This window comes from Pteronotus mesoamericanus, unplaced genomic scaffold (assembly GCF_021234165.1).
Source record: "Pteronotus mesoamericanus isolate MK-2021 breed Mesoamerican mustached bat unplaced genomic scaffold, CSHL_Meso_final scaffold_165, whole genome shotgun sequence".
NCBI lineage: Eukaryota > Metazoa > Chordata > Mammalia > Chiroptera > Mormoopidae > Pteronotus > Pteronotus mesoamericanus.
The window spans coordinates 7,219,551-7,238,808 of record NW_026555307.1 but is presented as its reverse complement, the minus strand read 5'-3'; the positions used below and the strand labels follow the sequence as shown (position 1 = coordinate 7,238,808).

The 19,258-nt window shown below is 45.5% G+C and overlaps 1 protein-coding gene across 1 annotated transcript; it reads left to right on the top strand.

Moving 5' to 3' along the window:
* Window positions 1–7,583, top strand: NFKBID (NFKB inhibitor delta). The gene is made up of 13 exons (XM_054588809.1): window positions 1–34; window positions 249–302; window positions 1,988–2,088; window positions 2,284–2,344; window positions 2,825–3,042; window positions 3,307–3,497; window positions 3,577–3,682; window positions 3,801–3,947; window positions 4,056–4,107; window positions 4,191–4,339; window positions 6,223–6,339; window positions 6,611–6,775; window positions 7,429–7,583. The coding sequence occupies exons 1-13, from the start codon at window positions 1–3 to the stop codon at window positions 7,480–7,482; spliced, it is 1,449 nt and encodes a 482-aa protein (XP_054444784.1). The 3' UTR covers window positions 7,483–7,583.
* The last annotated feature ends 11,675 nt before the right edge of the window (window positions 7,584–19,258 follow it).

The following is a 19,258-nucleotide window of genomic DNA, read 5'->3' as shown; positions in this document are numbered from 1 at the left end:
ATGGGAACTGAGAACAACGGCCTCTCCCTGGAATGTCAGTCAGCTATGCCACAGCACCGAGCAAAGAGCTTTCCCTGTAGTAATACATTATTTTAAATGATGAATGAATAAATGAGAACTGACCTCTGAAAAAGAAGGTGATGCGAGGAAAAGGGAGAAATTTGCGTCCACTTTTATCACTCTTACCTACAGACCTTTCCTCCCCGACACCTCCTCCCACAACCCTCTATTATTGCCCCCACCCCCAGCACCAGCCCAGGGCCCAGGAGTTGAGGTCTCCAGCAACCCCTACACAGAGACCTGTAAGTCCAGGTTCCCAGTGCCCTTCTCCTCCTTCAGGAGTTCAGTATCCCAGGCCCTATTCCCTTAGACCAAAGCTGGGAAGCCTCCCAGCTCTGTCTCCCAACACTCTGGACTGCACACCCAAAGTCAACACAGCCGGTTCAGAGCCTGGGTTTGCTAGAGCGTGACACGGGGACTCCCGGGCTGTGGGCGGGGCTCTACCCGGGACGGGCGGTGCTAGACCCCAGTTTAAAAACTCGCGGCTGGCCGGGCTCAAGATCGGGGACCCGGCGGCGGCTCCGCGGGTTAACAGCGAGGCTGGCGCAGCGCCGAGGCCGGGGCCCTGGGGGCCCGCAGTCTGTGCAACGGAATCCCCGAGGTAATGGAGGGACGGGAGATGAGGCCTGCTTGGCCCCGGAAGAGTGAGGGGCTGGGAGTCGGACTCTTGAAGTCCTGAGGAACAGAGCGGGAGTATCAGGTTCTGGGTTCTAGCACTGAGAGTACCCAGTGTTTGGAAGGGAGATAGGGTCAGGATTCTGGGGTCACGATGGAGGAACGGCTGCAATTCTGGATTCTTTGGTCCTAGCGGTAAGGGGACTGGAATCCGGAATCTTCAGTCTCGGGGATGAAAGGGCTTGGAACCTGGACCTTTGGTCCTGTGGGAAGAGGGCTGGCAGCCGGGATTCCTTTCCCTAGAAATCCGGGCAGGACTGAGCCCTTAGGGCCGTGGTTGTTAAAATTAGCCACGGGCCTCAGTGGGAAGGTCAGGCGCCTGGCCGCAGCGTTGGCCGTGATTGTGCCCCCCACCGGGACTTCCCGGGTTACCACCCGTCCCAGGTCCCGGGCCGAGCAGGAATTCCCCATGTGCGGGGATTCCACGAGAGCCACGCTTGGCCGCGCTCCGCCTCCAAGCCGGACCCCTGGGGTGGGCCTGAGAGAGGAAGAGGGAAATGGAAGATTCCTTTGCGGGAGCGCGGTGACGTCAGCGCGTAACTTCTGGGCTGTTTCCGGGTCTCTCTCCCACCCTTAACCCTTCCTCCGCCTGAACTCGAAAGGGTGAGGGTTGAGAGTGCGGGTCTTCTGGGTTGTGTGAACGAAGCGCCTGGGAACTGGGACTCCCAGGTCCTAGGGAGAAAGAGGCTGAAGGTCCAGACTCTGGCAGGATGGGGCCTGGGCTACTAGGTCTGAAGGTGGGGATGGGATCTGAACCTCTGGATCTGAGGAGCTCCAGAGGGTTAATGACTTGTAGTTCCCCCTGTAGAGGGTCTGGGGATGCTTCAGGGCAGCTTCTTGGGCAGAGAGATGTTGGGAGCCTGGATGCGCCTGTCCAGGATCTGATGCTAGATAGCCCCTGAGGCCTCAGGAATGGGAGATCTGGAGGTGGGCTTTTTCACGGAAGTCCGGGCGGGGGAGCGCAGAAGGGCACCCTCCTCCCCCGTCCTCAGTTTCCATGATGCTGGTGGAAAGTTGGGTCAGAGGGGAAAGTGCGGAGTAAAAGGAAGGAAACGGCGGAGGTGGGCGGGCACCACACCCGAAACCTTAGTTTGGCTTTGGAGTTCTCAGGCGGCATCAGTGTGCCAGTTTTTCCGTGAGGGACGGCGAGGAGCGCGGGAGGGCGAGGAGCGCGGGAGGGCGCCCAGATCCTCCCCCTACAACTTGGGTCCTGATTACTTCTTTCCCCCCTTCCCCCACTTCCGCCTCGCAGTGAGCCGGAATGAGCGCAGCCACTGCCCATCACAGACGGTGAAAAAGCTCCTGGAAGAACAGAGGCGCCGCCAGCAACAGCCAGACGCTGGTGGGGCACCGGTGAGGCCCATGGAGCCCTGTCCACTACAACTCTCAGGAGGCCATGTCCTGTTGGGCAGGGACTTGCTGGCTTGCTGGGTCCTCAGGGCTGATGAGAGACACAGTCCCGACTTAGATGCCCTGTAGATGGAGAATGAATGCTGAGGAATCTCCAGATAAATTCAACCATGTTCCTTCTTCCTTATGTCTCTACAGGGACAGTTCCCACCCCCTCTGGCCCAGCCCCTGACCCCATCTGTGAATGAGGGTGAGGTTGGTAAGTCTGGAAACTTATTTTGGTTTCGTCAGCTCCCAGCCCAGTTTCTCTCAGGGACTCATATCCCAACTTAGAACTTTGGGAAACCTGGGAGTCGGGCCCTTATTCTTGCTGGGACCCGGTGGAAGTTTGATCTTCCAGAGGTTCTCTGCAGTCCAGTAGTCTATGCACATAGTCCTTTGGTGTCCCAGGGGACCAGGCTCCCAGCCTTTTGGTGCTCTGGGAGTCTAGGCTCTCAACTGCTCAGCATCCTAGAATCCAGGTCCCAGTTCAGCCTCCCATTTCCTTGGTGTCCCAGGATTCCAGGTCCCAGTTCAGCCTCCCATTTCCTTGGTGTCCCAGGATTCCAGGTCCCAGAGGTACTAGCTTTCAGTACCTTGGGAGACTGCAGGCCTTCACACAGGTCCTCCAGCCTTGGCTGTGACTTACTTAGGTAAGTAAGGTAACCAGGCGTGGCCCTGCTCCTCCTCTCACATGCAGGCCATACTCACTTCCCGGCACACCAGGAGGCTGTGGGTTCTGGACTTGGCAGCCTGGCCCCCGCCACGTGCTTTCCAGATTGGAGCCCCAATACACATGCTGCCTACACAGACAGCCCCTACTCTTATCCCACTTCTGCTGCTGAAGGTTTCCTGACTTCTGACTTCTGCCCACCATTGGACCCAGGGCAGCCATATCCATTTCCCTTGGGAATGGAGGTGAGATACAGAGTGGGAACAGAATGTTGGGGTGCCCCCAAAACTCCTAATTGCTTTCATGCACCATTCTGAGTGGTTTGGGGCTGGGTTACAGTCTTATTCCTCATGGGCAAAATTAAGGCCCAAAGGTCCGAGTTTACTTGGCATAGATGGGACACGTAGCCACTCTACCTGGTGCTCTATATGTGTAATTGTGTGTGTGGTGGGTTGGGTTGGGAAGAGGGAATCCTCAGCTGACTGACTCTTCACCCCTGCACCCTTCAGGAGCCCCTGGATTCCCGGTTTTATACAGAAACTTCCCTGCCACAAGTGGGCTCCTGGAAAGGTTCTGGACTCCCCTCAGGACCCCCACAGTTGCCCCCTGTGGTCACCGGACCATCCCTGGACACAGCCCGTGCTCATATGCTGGCCTTGGGGCCACAGCAGCTGCTGGCCCAGGATGAGGAGGGAGACACGTGAGTATAGGGGAATGGAGTCTGCGGGCTCCTGGAATGGCTGGGGGGCTGTATTCACTGCTGTCCCCATTGTCCTCAGACTCCTGCACCTGTTGGCGGCTCGGGGGCTCCGCTGGGCAGCATATGCTGCAGCAGAGATGCTCCAAGTGTATAGACATCTGGACATCCGTGAGCATAAGGGCAAGGTGAGGGCCAGGGGCCTGGACTCCTGAATCTGAGGGCAGAAGGCTTGGGGGCCTGGATTCCTGATTTTCAGTGGAGAATGGGCTGGGGGCCCAGACTGACTTTTCCTGTCATCTGCAGACTCCTCTCCTGGTGGCTGCTGCTGCCAACCAGCCCCTGATTGTGGAGGATCTGTTGAACCTGGGAGCGGAGCCCAATGCTACTGACCATCAGGGACGTTCTGTCTTGCACGTGGCTGCTGCCTATGGGCTCCCAGGAGTCCTCTCGGTATGGCTGTGGCAGGTGGGGGTACACTGATTGCCCAGATCCTGGCTTCCAGGACTGAGAGGCCTGGGAAGACCCTAACTGACCACTCTGAATTCTCTTCCCCCTCAGGCTGTGATTAACTCAGGGGTTCAGGTTGACCTAGAAGCCAGAGACTTTGAGGGTAAGTTGGGCTATGGACTGAGCCAGTGTGGCGGGTGGGGTGGGTGCTCCAGATCCAGAGCCCTCACTCTCTCCATTCGACAGGCCTCACCCCTCTCCACACAGCCATCCTGGCCCTCAATGTCGCTATGTTCCCACCCGACCTGTGTCCCCGGGTGCTAAGTACTCAGGCCCGAGATAGGCTGTCTTGCGTCCAGATGTTGCTGCACATGGGTGCTGATCACACCAGTCAGGTGAGATGGGCTCTGGGCAGCCAGCCCCCAGGAGAGCTTGTGGGATGGGGGTACCGAGATGTCCAGGGGCTCCCAACAAACACTGACTTTGCATCTTCCCAGCTGTGTGTCCGGGAGAACGTCATATCACTTCTCTGTGCCCCAGTTGTCAACTAGAAATAGTATTACTGATCTTAGTTTATATTTACCAAGCACTTGTACATCAAGAACTGAGTTTCACAGATTAACTTACCGAATTCTCAAACACCCTGTGATGCCTGTGCTATAATTTCTCTACTGATAGGGAAACAGAAGCACAGGGTATCAAAAATCTTATAACTTGTGAATGTCAGAAAAGGGATTAGAACCCAGTTAGTCTGATCCCAGAATTGAGTTCTTACAAATAACTCAGTATTATCCTCCTTCCCGTCTTTTACAAACTAGCTGAGAGAATTAAAACTCCATTTCTTCTTCTTCTTCTTCTTCTTTTTTTTGTTAAAGAATTTTGACACAGATAAAGTGCAGAAAATAGTATAATGGCCCTGGCTGGGTAGCTCAGTGGGTTGGTGCATTGTTCCCATAGACTAAGGTTGTGGGTTCGATCCCTGGTCAGGGCACATACAAGAATCAGATACCAATGAATGTATAAATAAAGTGGAACAGCAAATAGATGTATCTCTCTCTCTCTCAAATCAATAAATAAAAATTAAAAAGAAAAAATAAAATAGTATAATGAACTCCATGTACCAAACAAACATCAATAACCAGCAACTTGTAGCCAGTCCTACCCCATCTATTCCTTCACTTAGCTATATTATTTTTAAGCAAATCCAAGCATATAATTTAATCTGAAAATTGATGTGTTTGTCTTTAAAAGCTAAGAACTTTTAACCTCAATATCCACCTTAAAAATAATAATTTCATAATATCAAATATCCTAGCTGTGTTCAAATTTTGTTTGGCTCTCACGTGAGATACATTTATTTTTTTCATTAAAAACAAAACAGAACCAAAAAACCCCTGGAGGATCCAAATAAAGCCCACATACTGTGATGATATGTCTTAAGTCACTCTTAATTTAGAGCTTCACCCTCCATCTCTGTTTCTCTTCATAATTTATTTGGTGAGCCAACTAGGTTGTTTTGCCCTGTATAGACACATAACATTTTTATTTGTTTATTTATAGATTTTATTTGTTTATTTTTAGAGAGAGCGGGAGGGAGGGAGAGAGAGAAATATCAATGTGTGGTTGCCTCTTGCGTGCCCCAAAGAGGGGACCCAGCCTGCAACCCAGGCATGTGCCCCAACTGGGAATCTAACTGGCGACCCTTTGGTTTACAGGCTGGCACTCAATCCACTGAGCCACACCAGCCAGGACCACATAACATTTTTAATGTTTGTTATCATCACAAATTCTTCAAAGGCTCATGCAAAATTTCATTGTGGAAAATGGCTTTATTTGCTCCAAAATATGAAGAGAGCAGCTTAATATGGAAATGGATATAGGCTTAGTTTAGTCCACTGATTAATGTTGCTCAATTTGCATCCTTGTAAATAAAGTACAGTCCACGTGGGATGTGAGTACATTTTACTGTGCCTAATAGAATGTGGCATGGCCAGGCCAGCTGCTAGCCCAGAGAGCACCTTTAGAAGATCAGGAAGGGAACCGTTTTCTCAGACACTTGAACTGGAAAATTATCTTAATAAATGTAAAGTTCTGTGATTTGTATGATACAAATGCCACCCACTTAAACATTTTTGTATAGTGTACAACCCATATAACTGTATAAGGCACCCCTGGGTGCTTACAAGGGAGAGGCAGGGTTTCTAAAGGCTCTTGGGCTCCATGGGATGAGGCCTGAGTGTGAAGACTGGTCTGATCTCTGCTGTCCCCCTCTCCACAGGAGATCAAGAGCAACAAGACAGTTTTACATTTGGCTGTGCAGGCCGCCAACCCCACCTTAGTTCAGCTGCTGCTGGAGCTGCCACAGGGAGACCTGCGGGCCTTTGTCAACATGAAGGTGGGGGCCTAGGCTATAATGTGCAGATTGAAAGATATGGCTAGAGGGCAGTGGGATGTTGAAAGTGCTGTAGGCTGTGACTGCAAGGGGATCATTGGATGGGAACTGTAGAGGATGTGGACATAGATAGGTGGGATGTGTATGACGTAGACGGGGTGGTACGTGGAATGTGGTTGTGGAGGGAGAAATACGTGTCTTAGATGTGGCAGAACGTGAAGGGTGCCAAGGCCAGCTGAGTCTGAGTCATCGGTCCTCCCCTCACTGTCACTAGGCCCATGGGAACACAGCCCTCCACATGGCAGCTGCCCTGCCCCCTGGACCACCCCAGGAGGCCATAGTGCGGAGCCTGCTGGCAGCTGGGGCGGATCCAACACTGCGAAACCTGGAGAATGAGCAGCCTGTCCACCTGCTGCGGCCTGGGCCGGGCCCCGAGGGGGTGAGCACTGAGCCCACCCTGACTGCAGTGTGACCTCTGACCTAACCTGGTGAACCCCTGACCCTACACATTTCTGACCTTAGAAGGTTACCTGTAATCTCAGAAGGTGACCTTGACTCCTCTCCAGCCCTGCCTTAAAAATGTGACCTCTTACCTCAGTATTTGATCCTTTACACTGTAATGGTAACTCTCCCTGACCTCTACTTCAACACTGACCTCAGAGTATGATCTTTGCTTCTAATCCTGAATTCTGACTTCAAGGTATGACCTTTAATCCCCAAGTATGTCCTCTAATTCCTTGCCCCTAACCCTGAGTCCTGACCTCAAAGTGGGACTCCTGACCCCCAAATGGGATGGACCTCTGACCCTGTGTCTCTACCCTTTAACTCCCAGATCTCAATGGGAGCCCAAAAGTGGGAACACCCAACCAGCAACAGCTTTCTCCTCATCTTCAGTTCTAGCTCCTGAGCCTTTTCTCAATGTGTGAACCCAGACCTTCACCCCCATCTCCAAATCTTGACTCTGAATCCCTGATCTTCAATCCTAACTGACCCCACTCCACTTTTGTTCTTTAACCCTCAACTTCACCAGCTGTGTCCACCCCATCTCTTCTTGCAACCTCTGAAACATCTCCTGCCTTGTCTTGTTCACAGCTCCGGCAGCTATTGAAGAGGAGCCGCGTGGCACCCCCAGGCCTGTCCTCTTAGGACTCAAACCCAGAACCTGGACTGATTTTCCAGTCCCCACCGTCCTGTGGGACAGCCAGCGTATGCTAATGTTGCAAATCCATGATAATGTATGTGGAATGTCCTGCCATTGGGGGTCTTACATTAAAACCCCAAAGTGGCTGCTGGGGGCGGGGTGGTAAACAGTCCCCAACATTTGGGGTGGTGTGCTGTCCCTCCCTCACCCACAAGGAGCCCCCTTGATGATTTCTGTGAAATCGAGGCCCCTTGATTGTTTCTGTGAAACACCCTGGACCCTAACCTTTTCCCCTCTGGGATCTTTTGGAATCCCCCTCCCCTAACTTAGCTCTTCATACCTAGAACCTGAGATATAATTCTCGCATCTCAAAACAGCTCTCAGTACCATCCTAGTAGAGCTGTTATGATGAACCCCCAACCTCTTCAGGTCCTTAACCCTGGGATTTGGGAAGGACTCTCCTGGATTAGAGTCCCCTAGGTCCTACTGCTTCCTAATTCAAAAGTCAACCAGGCCCCAGTCCCAGACCTCTATTTCCAGTGAATCCCTCCCTGAAACTCCCTATTAAACTCAATTTGGACTAGAAATGTTGTCCTCTAATCTCTGGAGGCATTGGTGCTGGGGAGTGGCTGTAGTGCCTTGCTGGGGGGTAGTCCAACCTTTTGGCATCTCTGCACCACACATTAAATACATTGTGACACGTAATCACAAAAAAAATTCAATGGTTTAAGTAAATGTATAACTTTATATTGGACTGCATTTACAGCCATCTCGGGCTGCATGCGGCGCATGGGGCGCATGGGGTTGGACACCCCTGATAGATGGATTTTCCTGGATGGGGGTGTGTAGCAGATGCTGTGGGTGCTAAGTCCATATCTCATCATGCTCCCCCTGTCAACACATGGTGGTTTGATTGCCAGTGCCAGCACCTAAAGCTTTGCCTGTGGGCATGATCAGACCACTGGTGCCTGTCTGCCAGTGATAAGAGCATGGCAAGCCTTAAATGCCAGGGAGTTCATGAAACCTCCCACTCATAACAGCCCTCAAACAGTGACTGACAGGAAATGGTATATGTCATAAATATTCAAGGTCCCTTGAGGGAGGTACCCTGTTCCCACAGATTCTCCCTGGGTCACTGCAGATGAAGGAAAAATAAAATAAGTCATTCCAGACACTCTTGGTCTGACAGGAAAAGGGGGTGGCAATTCCCTCTAGTGGAGAGTGCCCTGAGCCCTTCTCTTGAAGTGGCTTTTATTGAGAACTATATGTGCAGGGGTATACAGCATGCATGCAAAGCTCATCAATCGATGTTGAAGGCCTATGTTTACAGAAAACAGATCATAGATAACAATTAAAGAAACAGAGATTTGCCTCAAGTCAGGGTCTGGTAGACAGGGTGGTGCCCATTCAGCCCTGAAACCTGGAAAACTGATCACATTCTATGCTCAGACCCCAAACATCAGTACTCATTAACTCAAAGGTGTTCTTAGCAAAGTAAGTTTCATAGGATGTAATGCATTCCTTTTCCAAGCCTAATTGTCCCCTGAACCACCTGATCCAGATCAGAGCTGTACCTGCCTTAAGTATTGTTTCACTGACCTGGTCAAGTAGCTGGGCAGGGCTGCCCAGAGATAAGGAGACTTTTTTTTCAGGTAGAATGAGGACTCTGGCCATGACAAAGCCAAGGGGTGAGGGTCTTTTGCCCCTTCTCTGTGTCCCCCAAGTCCTTCTCTGATGGCCCCCATGCAACTGTGCCCGTCTTAGGTTGCCCCTGCAATCGAGGGGTCTTACCCGTCATTGACTAACCACCCTTTCTCTGGGGCCAAGAAGGGTGATGTGAGGGAGGCAGGAGCTAGGGGGACAGATTTTGGCTCCTCAGTGGCCTATTTTCCCAAGGCCTCCTTGCTCGGCTCCAGCCTCGAGGCCCTCTCCTCTGTCGGCGAGGCTCCAGTCTCTGGAACCAGGCGGGATGGTTCCCAATAGTCCCTCAGCTCTCTGTGAGAGTTGTACCTGGTGTCTCAGTTTCCCAAGAGAAATAAGCACCAATTCCCTCACAGATGTTCTGGCTTAATAACATTCTTTCTTGGCTGCTTTCCCTTTTCTGTGTTACTTCCTGCCTCTCCTACCAATGTTCACCTCTTCCAAATAACCTTAAATCCTTGCCTCGGCATCTGCTTCTGGAGAAACTCTACTAAGAAGAGCTCCACAATGGCCTCCTATACTTGTCCCACAGTGCCTGCTCTGGCCTCTATCTCAATCTTATCACCCAAAGAGGCCCCACCCCAGAAAGCCTTAAAAAAGGTTTGTTGGGTGACATTAATAACAATATAGTGTCAAATGTACAATCCTATAATTATCTGTAAATTGCATTGTGTTCTCACCACCCAAAGTCTAGTCTTGTGTTGTCACTGTACATATGTTTGAACCCCTCTACTCTCTTCATTCCTCAACCTCCTTCCCCTCAGGTAGCTTTTATATTGTTGTCTATGTTTATGTTTTATTTGTTTGTTGGTTGCTTTCTGATTTACATCCCACATGAATGAAATCCTAACAGTTCTTGTTTTTCATTTGACTTATTTCACTTAGCATGATATTCAGGATCCACTCATGTTTTCACAAATAACAGTATTTCATCTTTTTTTATGGTTGAGTAGTATTCCATTGTATATGTGCACCACATCTTTATCTGTTCATCAAAGGACACTTCTTAGGTTGTTTCCATGTCTTAGCTACTGTGACTAAATGCTGCAATGAACATAGAGGTAAATGTACCTTAATGAATAAATCCTATCCTTTTAGATACCTGCAAGAGGGATTGCTGGGTCATATAGTAACTATACTTCTAATTTTTTGAGGAACACTCATACTGTTTTCCATAGTAGCTGTATCAGTTTACATTCCCACCAGCAATGTCTGAGGGTTGTTATTTCTTCATATTCTCTCCAACACTAATTTCTAGTCTTATCAGTAATAGTTATTCAAACAAGCGCAAGGTGGTATCTCATTGTGGTTTTGATTTGCATTTCTCATAGCTAGTAAAGTTGAGCATGTTTTCATATCTGTTGACTATTTGTCTTCTTGGGAAGAGTGTCTGTTCAGGTCCACTGCCCACTTTTAAATAAGATTGTTCGTCCTTTGTTGTGTTTAAGTTGCATGAGTTCTTTATATATTTTGGACATTACCTTATTGGACATATATCCTTATTGGATATATTGTTTGCAAATATCTTCTCTCATTCAGTTGGTTGCCTTTTTGTTGTTTCTTTATTTTTAAAATTCTTTAAAATCTTACTTTTCAATTATAGTTGACATTCAATATTTTATATTAGTTTCAGGTGTACAGCATAGTGGTTTGATAACCATATAATTTCCAAAGTGATGCCCCCAATATTTCAAGTATCCACCTGGCACCATACGTAGTTACTACAATATTATTGACTATATTCTCTGTGCTGTATTGGTTAGTCGCCTTTTTGTTTTGTTGGTTGTTTCTTTTGCTGTGCAGAAGCTTTTTGGTTTGATGTAGTCCCATTCATTATTTTTTGCTTTTATTTCCTTTGCTTTTGAGGTCAAGGTTCATAAGTTTATTACCTATGTTTTCTTCTGTGTGTTTTGTTGTTGCAGGTCTTATATTTAGGTCTTCAATCCATTTTGGGTTAATTTCTGTGTATGGTGTCAAATAGTCTAGTTTCATTCTTCTGCATGTGGCTTTCCAATTTTCCCAACACTTTATCGAAGAGGTTTTCTTTTCTCCATTGTACATTTTTGGCTCCTTCGTCAAAAATTAGTTGCCCATATACGTGTGGGTTTATTTCTGGCTCTCAATTCTGTTCCACTGGTCTGTGTGTATGTTTTCCTGCCAATACTATACTGTTTTGATTATTGTAACTTTGTGGCATAATTTGAAGTCAGGGAATGTGATACTTCTGGCTTTACCCTTTTTCTTAGGATTATTTTGTTTATTTGGGGTCTTTCGCAGCTCCATACAAATTTGGTAATTTCTTGTTCTAGTTCTCTGAAAAATGGATTTATTTTTAATTTTTATTTATTTATTTATTTTATCCTCGCCCAAGAACATGCCTCTTGATTTCAGAGAGTGGAAGCGGGGGAGAGAGGGAAAGAAACATTGATATGAGAGAGATTGCCTTCTGCACACACCCCAGCGGGGACTAGTTGACTAACCCCACAATCCAGGCATGTGCCCGACCAGGAATTGAACTGGTGACTTTTCGGTTTACAGGATGACATTCCAATAAACTGAGCCACACTGGCCAGGGCTGCCATTGGGATTTTAATGTAGGCAACATTAAAGTCATTAAAGCTGTATGTATATTGCTTTAGATAATATGGCCATTTTAACTGTTGATTTTTCCAATCCATGAATACGGAGTATTTTTTTATTTCTTTGGGTCTTCAGTTTCTTAAAACAATGTCTTTTAGTGTTCAGTGTATAGGTATTTTACTTCCTTTGTTAAGTTTATTTCTAGGTATTTTATTCTTTTTGCTGCAATTGAGAGTGGGTTTTCTTCCTTTCTTTTTCTGATATTTCATTATTAGTATATAGGACAACAGATTTTTGTACATTGATTTTGTATCCTACAACTTTATTATATTTGTTTATTGTTTCTAATAGATTTTTGGTGGAGTCTTCAGGGTTTTCTATATATTTCTATTTCTATTTCTCTATATAGAAATTTCTATATTTCTTTGTATATAGAAATAGAAATATGTAGAAATATATATAATCATGTCATCTGCCAAAAGGGATGATTTGGCTTTTTCACACCCAATTTTGATGCCTTTTATTTATTTTCCTTGTCTGATTTCTCTGGCTGACTTCCAATATTATGTTAAATAATAGTGGTGAGAGTAGGCATCCTTGTTTTGTTTCTGATCTTAAAGGAAATACTTTCACTATTGAGTTTGATGTTGTAACAAGGTAGGTCAGAGCATAGGTCCCTGGAAAATCAGAGAACCCCCTAATCCTGCAAAAAGGTGGGGGTGGGGAAGAAGGGTACCAACAGAGCAGAAGGCAGAGCAGTTAAGATACATTGCATAACAAAGGTAGATAAAACAGCCCATGCCTTCCTGAAGGGAGGAGCTGTGGAAGAAGGAGGCTGCTGCCCGAAGCTAATTGTAAACATAACTATGAGAACATGTACTGCGCTGGTAGAGTGACTCATGACATAGCAGGTGTTGGGGGAAGCTCATACAATGCCTGTGTGAGCTATGGGGGCTGGAAGCCCAACCCTGGATGAACAGACATGTGCGCCTGTGTGTGGCTGGGAAATTCTTGCCCTGAATAAAGGTGGCAGCTGAGAGAGGGTCAAAGACATTGAGGAGTTGACAAAAATGGTGGACATGAATGCGCTGTAGGGAAAGCTGGACACTTTCCTATGCACGTGGGATTTCAGGAGGGCCTTCTTTTAAAGAAAAGACACAGAAAAGCTCTCACATGCTTGGTACTGGAAAATCATCCTCTTGCTTTGGAGCTTGGTGCAAGCTCTCTTCCTGGGCTTTTGGCATTTTGGATGTTCTAGGCCTCTGGCCTTGCTCCCCACATGGACGAGAGCACTCATGCATCCAGGAGATGCCGAGCCCAGCAGGGGCTTGGACCCTTCAGAGGATGTCCATTCCTGGAGACAGGGTCCCACATTCGGATGTGTGCCTCCCTTAGGCTCCAGCGTCTGGGACACCATGATCTGGTGTAGCTTGGCACACGGTTCCATATTGTCAAATGCTTTTTCTGCATCTATTGATATAATCATATGATATTATTCTTTATTTTATTAATGTGGTGTATCACATTGATTTTGCATGTATTGAACTCTTTCTTTTTATATATATTTTTTATTGATTGTGCTATTACAGTTGTCCCATTCTTTTTCTCCCCTTTATTCCCCTCCACCCTACATTGCTCCTTCTCCCAGCATCCTCCCCGCCCTTAGTTCATGTCCATGGGTCATACATATAAGTTCTTTGCCTTCACATTTCCTATAATGTTTTTAACCTCCCCCTGCCTATTTTATACCTACTATTTATGCTGCTTGATCCCAGTATCTTTCCCCCAATTCTTCCTGCTCCCCCTCCCCTCTGATCTCCATTTCTATGATTCTGTTCCTGTTCTAGTTGTTTGCTTAGTTTGCTTTTGTTTTTGTTTTTGTTTTATTAGGTTTAGTTGTTGAAAGTTGTGATTTTGTTGTCATTTTATTGCTCATAGTTTTTGATGATCTTCTTTTTCTTAGATAAGTCCCATTAACATTTCATGTAATAAGGGCTTGGTGATGATGCACTCCTTTAACTTGACCATAGCTGGGAAGCACTTTGTCTGCTCTTCCATTCTAAATGATAGCTTTGCTGGATAGGGTAATCTTGGATGTAGGTCCTTGCCTTTCATGATTTTGAATATTTCTTTCCAGCCCCTTCTTGACTGTTAGGTTTCTTTTGAGAAATCTGCTGATAGTCTTACAGGAATTCCTTTGTAGGTAACTGTCTCCTTTTCTCTTCCTGCTTTTAAGATTCTCTCCTTTTCTTTAATCTTGGGTAATGTAATTATGATGTGCTTTGGTGTATGCTTCCTTGCGTCCAACGTCTTTTGGACTATCTGAGCTTCCTGGACTTCCTGGAAGTCTGTTTCCTTCTCCAGATTGGAGAAGTTCTCCTTCATTATTTTTTCCAATAAGTTTTCAATTTCTTGCTCTTCCTCTTCTCCTTCTGGCACCCCTGTGATTTGGATGTTGGAACACTTAAAGTTGTCCCAGAAGTTCCTAAGCCTCTCCTCATTTTTCTGAATTCTTGTTTCTTCATTCTATTCTGGTTGAATGCTTATCTCTTCCTTTTGCTCCAGATTCTTTATAGGAGACTCAGTTTCCTTCCCTTTACTGTTGGTTCCCTGTATATTTTCCTTTATTTCACTTTGCGTAGCCTTCATTTTTTCCTCCATTTTGCAACCATACTCAATTCAGTGAGTATCCAGATTACCAGTGTTTTGAACTGTGCATCTGATAGGTTGGCTATCTGTTCATTGCTGAATTCTATTGTTGGAGCTTTGATCTGTTCTTTCATTTGGGCCATATTTCTTTGTCTCGCACACCTGTTATGTTGGGAGCGGTAGAGCCTTAGGTATTCGTGAGGGTGAAGCAACTCAGGTCCCTGTGTTGCGATGCTGTATGTGGGGAAGGAGTCCGAGAGGGAACAATGCCTCTTGCTTGGCTTTCACTGGCTTTCAGTCACTTTCCGCACTACCTACAAGCAAATTAGGCCTTTCTGGTGTTGATTCCCAGGTGGGCGGATTTGTGTACATTCTAAGACCCTGTGGGTCTCTTCAACAGACTCCCCTGTGAGGCTGGGAGTTTCTCCAGCCACTGCAATTCCCACAGGTCTTAACCTGCAGAGGTTTTGAGGCTTTCTATTCCCACACAGGGACCCTGGATTTCACGGTCTGTCTTGCTCCCTAGCCGTTCCTCATGGTTTATCTGCACGCAAGTGTGGGACTGCCTGGTCCTCCAGCAACTGCCTTGCCATGCATCCTCTCTGCCCTGGCTGCCCATCTCCACCCCTCCTACTGGTCTGGATTAATGTTTCTTCTTTAGCTCCTTGGTTGTCAGATTTACATACAGTTTGATTTTCTGGCAGTTCTGGTTACTTTTTGTTTCTGTATTTGTTGTCCTTCTTTTGGTTGTGTGAGGAGGCAAAGTGTATCTATTTATGCCTTCATCTTGGCTGGAAGTCCCAATTATCTTACAATTTAGTTGTAATTCCAGTTTGAACTTGGGAGAAAGTGAATATAACTTCCACCTATTCCAATCCTATTTTGGATTGCCCCTCATTATTCTTATTTCGCTATTTCCAGTGGAGTCAGACAGCTCTCATACAGTTCTTTTATTTATTTTTACTCTGAATTTTCTCTCTCTTCCATCTGAGTCATTTCTGGATTTCTATTTTCAGTATCACTGATTCTTGCCTCCATCTGGTCTACTCTATTTCCCAACCTTACTAGTTTATTTTTCCTCCCATTCATTGAATTCTTCAACTTCAGAATTTCTGTGGTTCTTTTTCATTGTTTCAATATCTTTGGTTAAGTACACTTTTTGTTCATTGATTTTATCTCTGAGCCCATTGAATTACTTTTCTGACTTTTCTTGTATCTCATTGAATTTTTTTCAGAAATGCAATCTTGAATTCTCTGTCATTTAAATCACAGTCTTCCATGTCTTTAAGTTTATTTTTTGGAGATTTTCTTTTCTTTTAGTTCTTTTATTTATTGGGTGACATTGGTTAATAAAGGTATATAGATTTCAGGTGTACAATTCTATAATACTTGTAAATCATCTATATATTGTATTGTGTGTTCATTACCCCAAGTCAAGTCTCCTTACATCACCATTTGCACTTCCTTTACCCTCTCCCCCATCCACCCCCTTTCTCTCTGATAGCCACCATACTGTTGTCTGTGTCTATGTTTTCTGGAGACTTAAAATTTCCTTTCTTATGCCCTTGTTACCTTGGTTATTCATTGTGTTTGATGGATTATCTCTCTGCTTAGCCATTTGTGGGAATGAAATAATTTTTTGGTTTCCAGTCAAGATGATGGCATAGGTAAATGCAATATTCACATTTTTCCACAACTGCATCAAAATTACAACTATCTTACAGAATAACCATCATGCAGAACCACCTGAAATCTAGCCGAACAGAATTCCTGTACTAAGGATATAAAGAAGCCCCCTGAAGACTGGTAGGAGGGGTGGAGACTTGAAATAGGCTGGTCCAACACCCACAGTGTGGTGATTAAGAACTGGAAGGGCTATCTCAGCTGTGGAGGTCCTCCTCGGGAGCAACAGGTCGCAAGGCCAACACGAGGCACTCCACTCCAGCCCAGAGTTCCAGTGCCAGGAAGAGAAGTCCCCATAACTTCTGGCTATAAAAACCAATGGGAATTGTAGCTGAGGGAGGTAGAGGGCTTCTGGAGTCCCAGGAAGTTCCTCTTAAAGAGCCTGCACATGGACCTACTTGGATTCACTTGCTCTGAGCTCCAGTATTGGGGCAGCAGCTGGAAAGGAACTAGGGACATACAGGGAAGAACTAAATTTTCTGGCATCAGGGTAAGAGCTGGAAGGGCAGCTTTATCCCAGACAGAAGTGCTGGCAGAGGCCATTTTTCTTTTTCTGAGACCTCCCCCAACAGAGCCCACAAATAACTGAGTCTCCATCAACATGGCTATACCTGTTCACCCTACCCTGGTGATTCCCTGAGATTCCACCCTACCCAAATTTCAGGCCTACCCAAGCTGTTTCCAGTGGCTTTTCCATACAAATGGCTTGTCTTGGCCAGTCTTCAGACTTTCCTAAAATATCTCAAACAAGCAACACCTGGTCTTAGCATGCCCTGTACCTCTTGCTGGGTGGTCCCAGGCCTGGCACAAGCAGTAGCGGGCCTTGGTTCACAAGCTGGTCTCTCCTGGGCACCTCCAAGCCCAGCACAAGTAGCAATAATTTGCAGACAGCTTTGTAGCTTATGCTGGGTGGCCCTGGGCAGAATACAGGCAGTGGTTGATTTTGGCCTGCAACTCCCTGGGGAACACCCAAGGGACTTCTTCAGATCATATTGAAGCACCACCCAACCACCTTCACAAGCTACACACTTAAGAGGTGAAATAAGTCCTGCTTTGTGGGGTGGGCCATGCACAACTGATCCTCCACAGTGATTGCAGCCAGTCCTTGCAGCCAATTGACCTGGGATAAATCCCTCCTATTGACGTGTCAAGAGCAATTAAGGCTTAACTATAACAAGAGCATAAACACAACCCACACAGGGACTTACCTGGAGTGCCCAGTTGGGTTCTGGCAAACAGGACCCACCCAGAAACCTACTACATAAGTCCACTCTACCAAGCCTGGGAGATGCAGCAGCTGTACCTAATACATAGAAACAGAGGGAGGCTGTCAAAATGAGGAGACAATCAAATGTGTCACAAATGCAAGAACAGAACAAAACTCCAGAAAAGAACTGAACAAAATAGTGATAAGCAATCTACCAGATGCAGAGTTCAAAACTCTAGATAAAAAGATGCTCAAGGAACCTAGGGGAAGAGCAGATGCACTTCCTGAGAACAACAAAGAGATACGAAACATAAAAATGGAACTAGAAACATAAAAATAGAGTCAGTCAGTAATGAAGAACACATTAACTGAAGTGAAGGATACATTACAGGGAATATAATCCCATCAGAGACTTGGAAGATAAGAAAGCAGAAAACACCCAATCAGAACAGCAAATAGAAAAAATAATTTAAAAAATAAGAATAGAATAAGAAGCCTCTAGGGTAAGTTCAAGCATACCAATATTCACATCATGGGGGTGTCAGAAGGAGAAAAGAGAGAGCAAAGAATTGAGAACCTATGTAAAAAAAAAAAATAATAATGATGAACCCTGGCTGGTGTGGCTCAGTTGGTTGCAGCATCATCCCATAGACCAAAAGGTTGTGGGTTTGATCCCCAGTCAGAGCACATAGTGAGGTTGCAGGTTCAGTTGCCCTGGTTGGGATGTGTGTGACAGACAACCAATCATTATTTCTCTCTCACATTGATGTTTCTCTCTCTCCCCTCCTTCCCTTCTCTCTAAAAGCAATGGAAAAGAATGTCCTCCAGTGAGCATAAAATAATAATATTTAATGATGATGATGATGGAAAACTTCTCCAACCTGGTGAAGGAAGTAGACACACAAGTCTAGGAGGCAAAGAGAATCCCAAACAAGATGATACCAAAGAGGCCCACACCAAGACATATCATAATTAAAATGGCAAAGGTCAAAGACAATGAGAGAGTCTTGAAAGTAGTAAGAGAAAGACAGTTACCCTGCAAGGGAGCTCTCATAAGACTTCCAGCTGAGTTCTCAAAAGAAACTTTGCAGGCTAGAAAGGGATTGGTAAAATATATTCAAAGTGATAAAAATCAAAGACATACAACCAAGATTATTCTATCCATCAAAGTTATCATTTAGAATTGAAGAACAGATAAAGAGCTTCCCAAACAAGAAAAAGCTAAAGGAGTTCACTATCACCAACCAGTATTACATGAAATGTTAAAGATCTTCTCTAAGAAGAAGAAAAAAGATAAAAAATATAAACAATAATATGACAATAAGAAATCTATCAACAATTGAATCTAAAAATAAATAAACAAGACAGAAACAAACTCATAAATACATCGAACATTTTGATGGTTGCCAGATGGGAGGGAGGTTTGGGGGATGGGTGAAAAAGGTGAAGGGATTAAGAAGTACAAATTGGTAATTACCAAACAGTCACGAGGACGTAAAGTACAGCATAGGAAACATAGTCAATAATATTATAATAACGATGTATGGTGTCAGATGGGTATGAGATTTATTGGGATGATCACTTATTAAGTTATATAATGTCTGATCACTAGGTTGTATACATAAAACTAATATAATATTGTATGTCAACTGTAATTGAAAAATAAAAATTTATTAAAAATTAAAATAAAAAAAACAAGAAAAAAAAGGAGCTTGGGTTCAAAGATATCGTAGCAGCCCTGCTCTGCCAACCTCTGGACTTCTTTTATGTAAGAAAATAAATAAATAACCCTTCAAATTAAAAAAAAAAGAAAGAAAAGAAAAGAAATCTTTAATTTTCCCTCAACTATTTAGGTTAGTAATTACTGTAAAAGTCTTTCTTTTGTTTTCCAGTAGGTGGTGTTAAAGCACAAGTTTTTATTTTCTCTTACCTGCACTATTGGGGCTTCTAGAATATCTGTG

What these genes read in the sequence shown, in the direction of transcription:
- NFKBID (XM_054588809.1), top strand. Translation starts at nt 1, where the DNA reads ATGGGAACTGAGAACAACGGCCTCTCCCTGGAAT. An exon ending in CAACGGCCTCTCCCTGGAAT is followed by an intron (nt 35 to 248) that starts GTCAGTCAGCTA and finishes CCCCACCCCCAG; the next exon opens with CACCAGCCCAGGGCCCAGGA. An exon ending in CTGGGCCGGGCCCCGAGGGG is followed by an intron (nt 6,776 to 7,428) that starts GTGAGCACTGAG and finishes TCTTGTTCACAG; the next exon opens with CTCCGGCAGCTATTGAAGAG.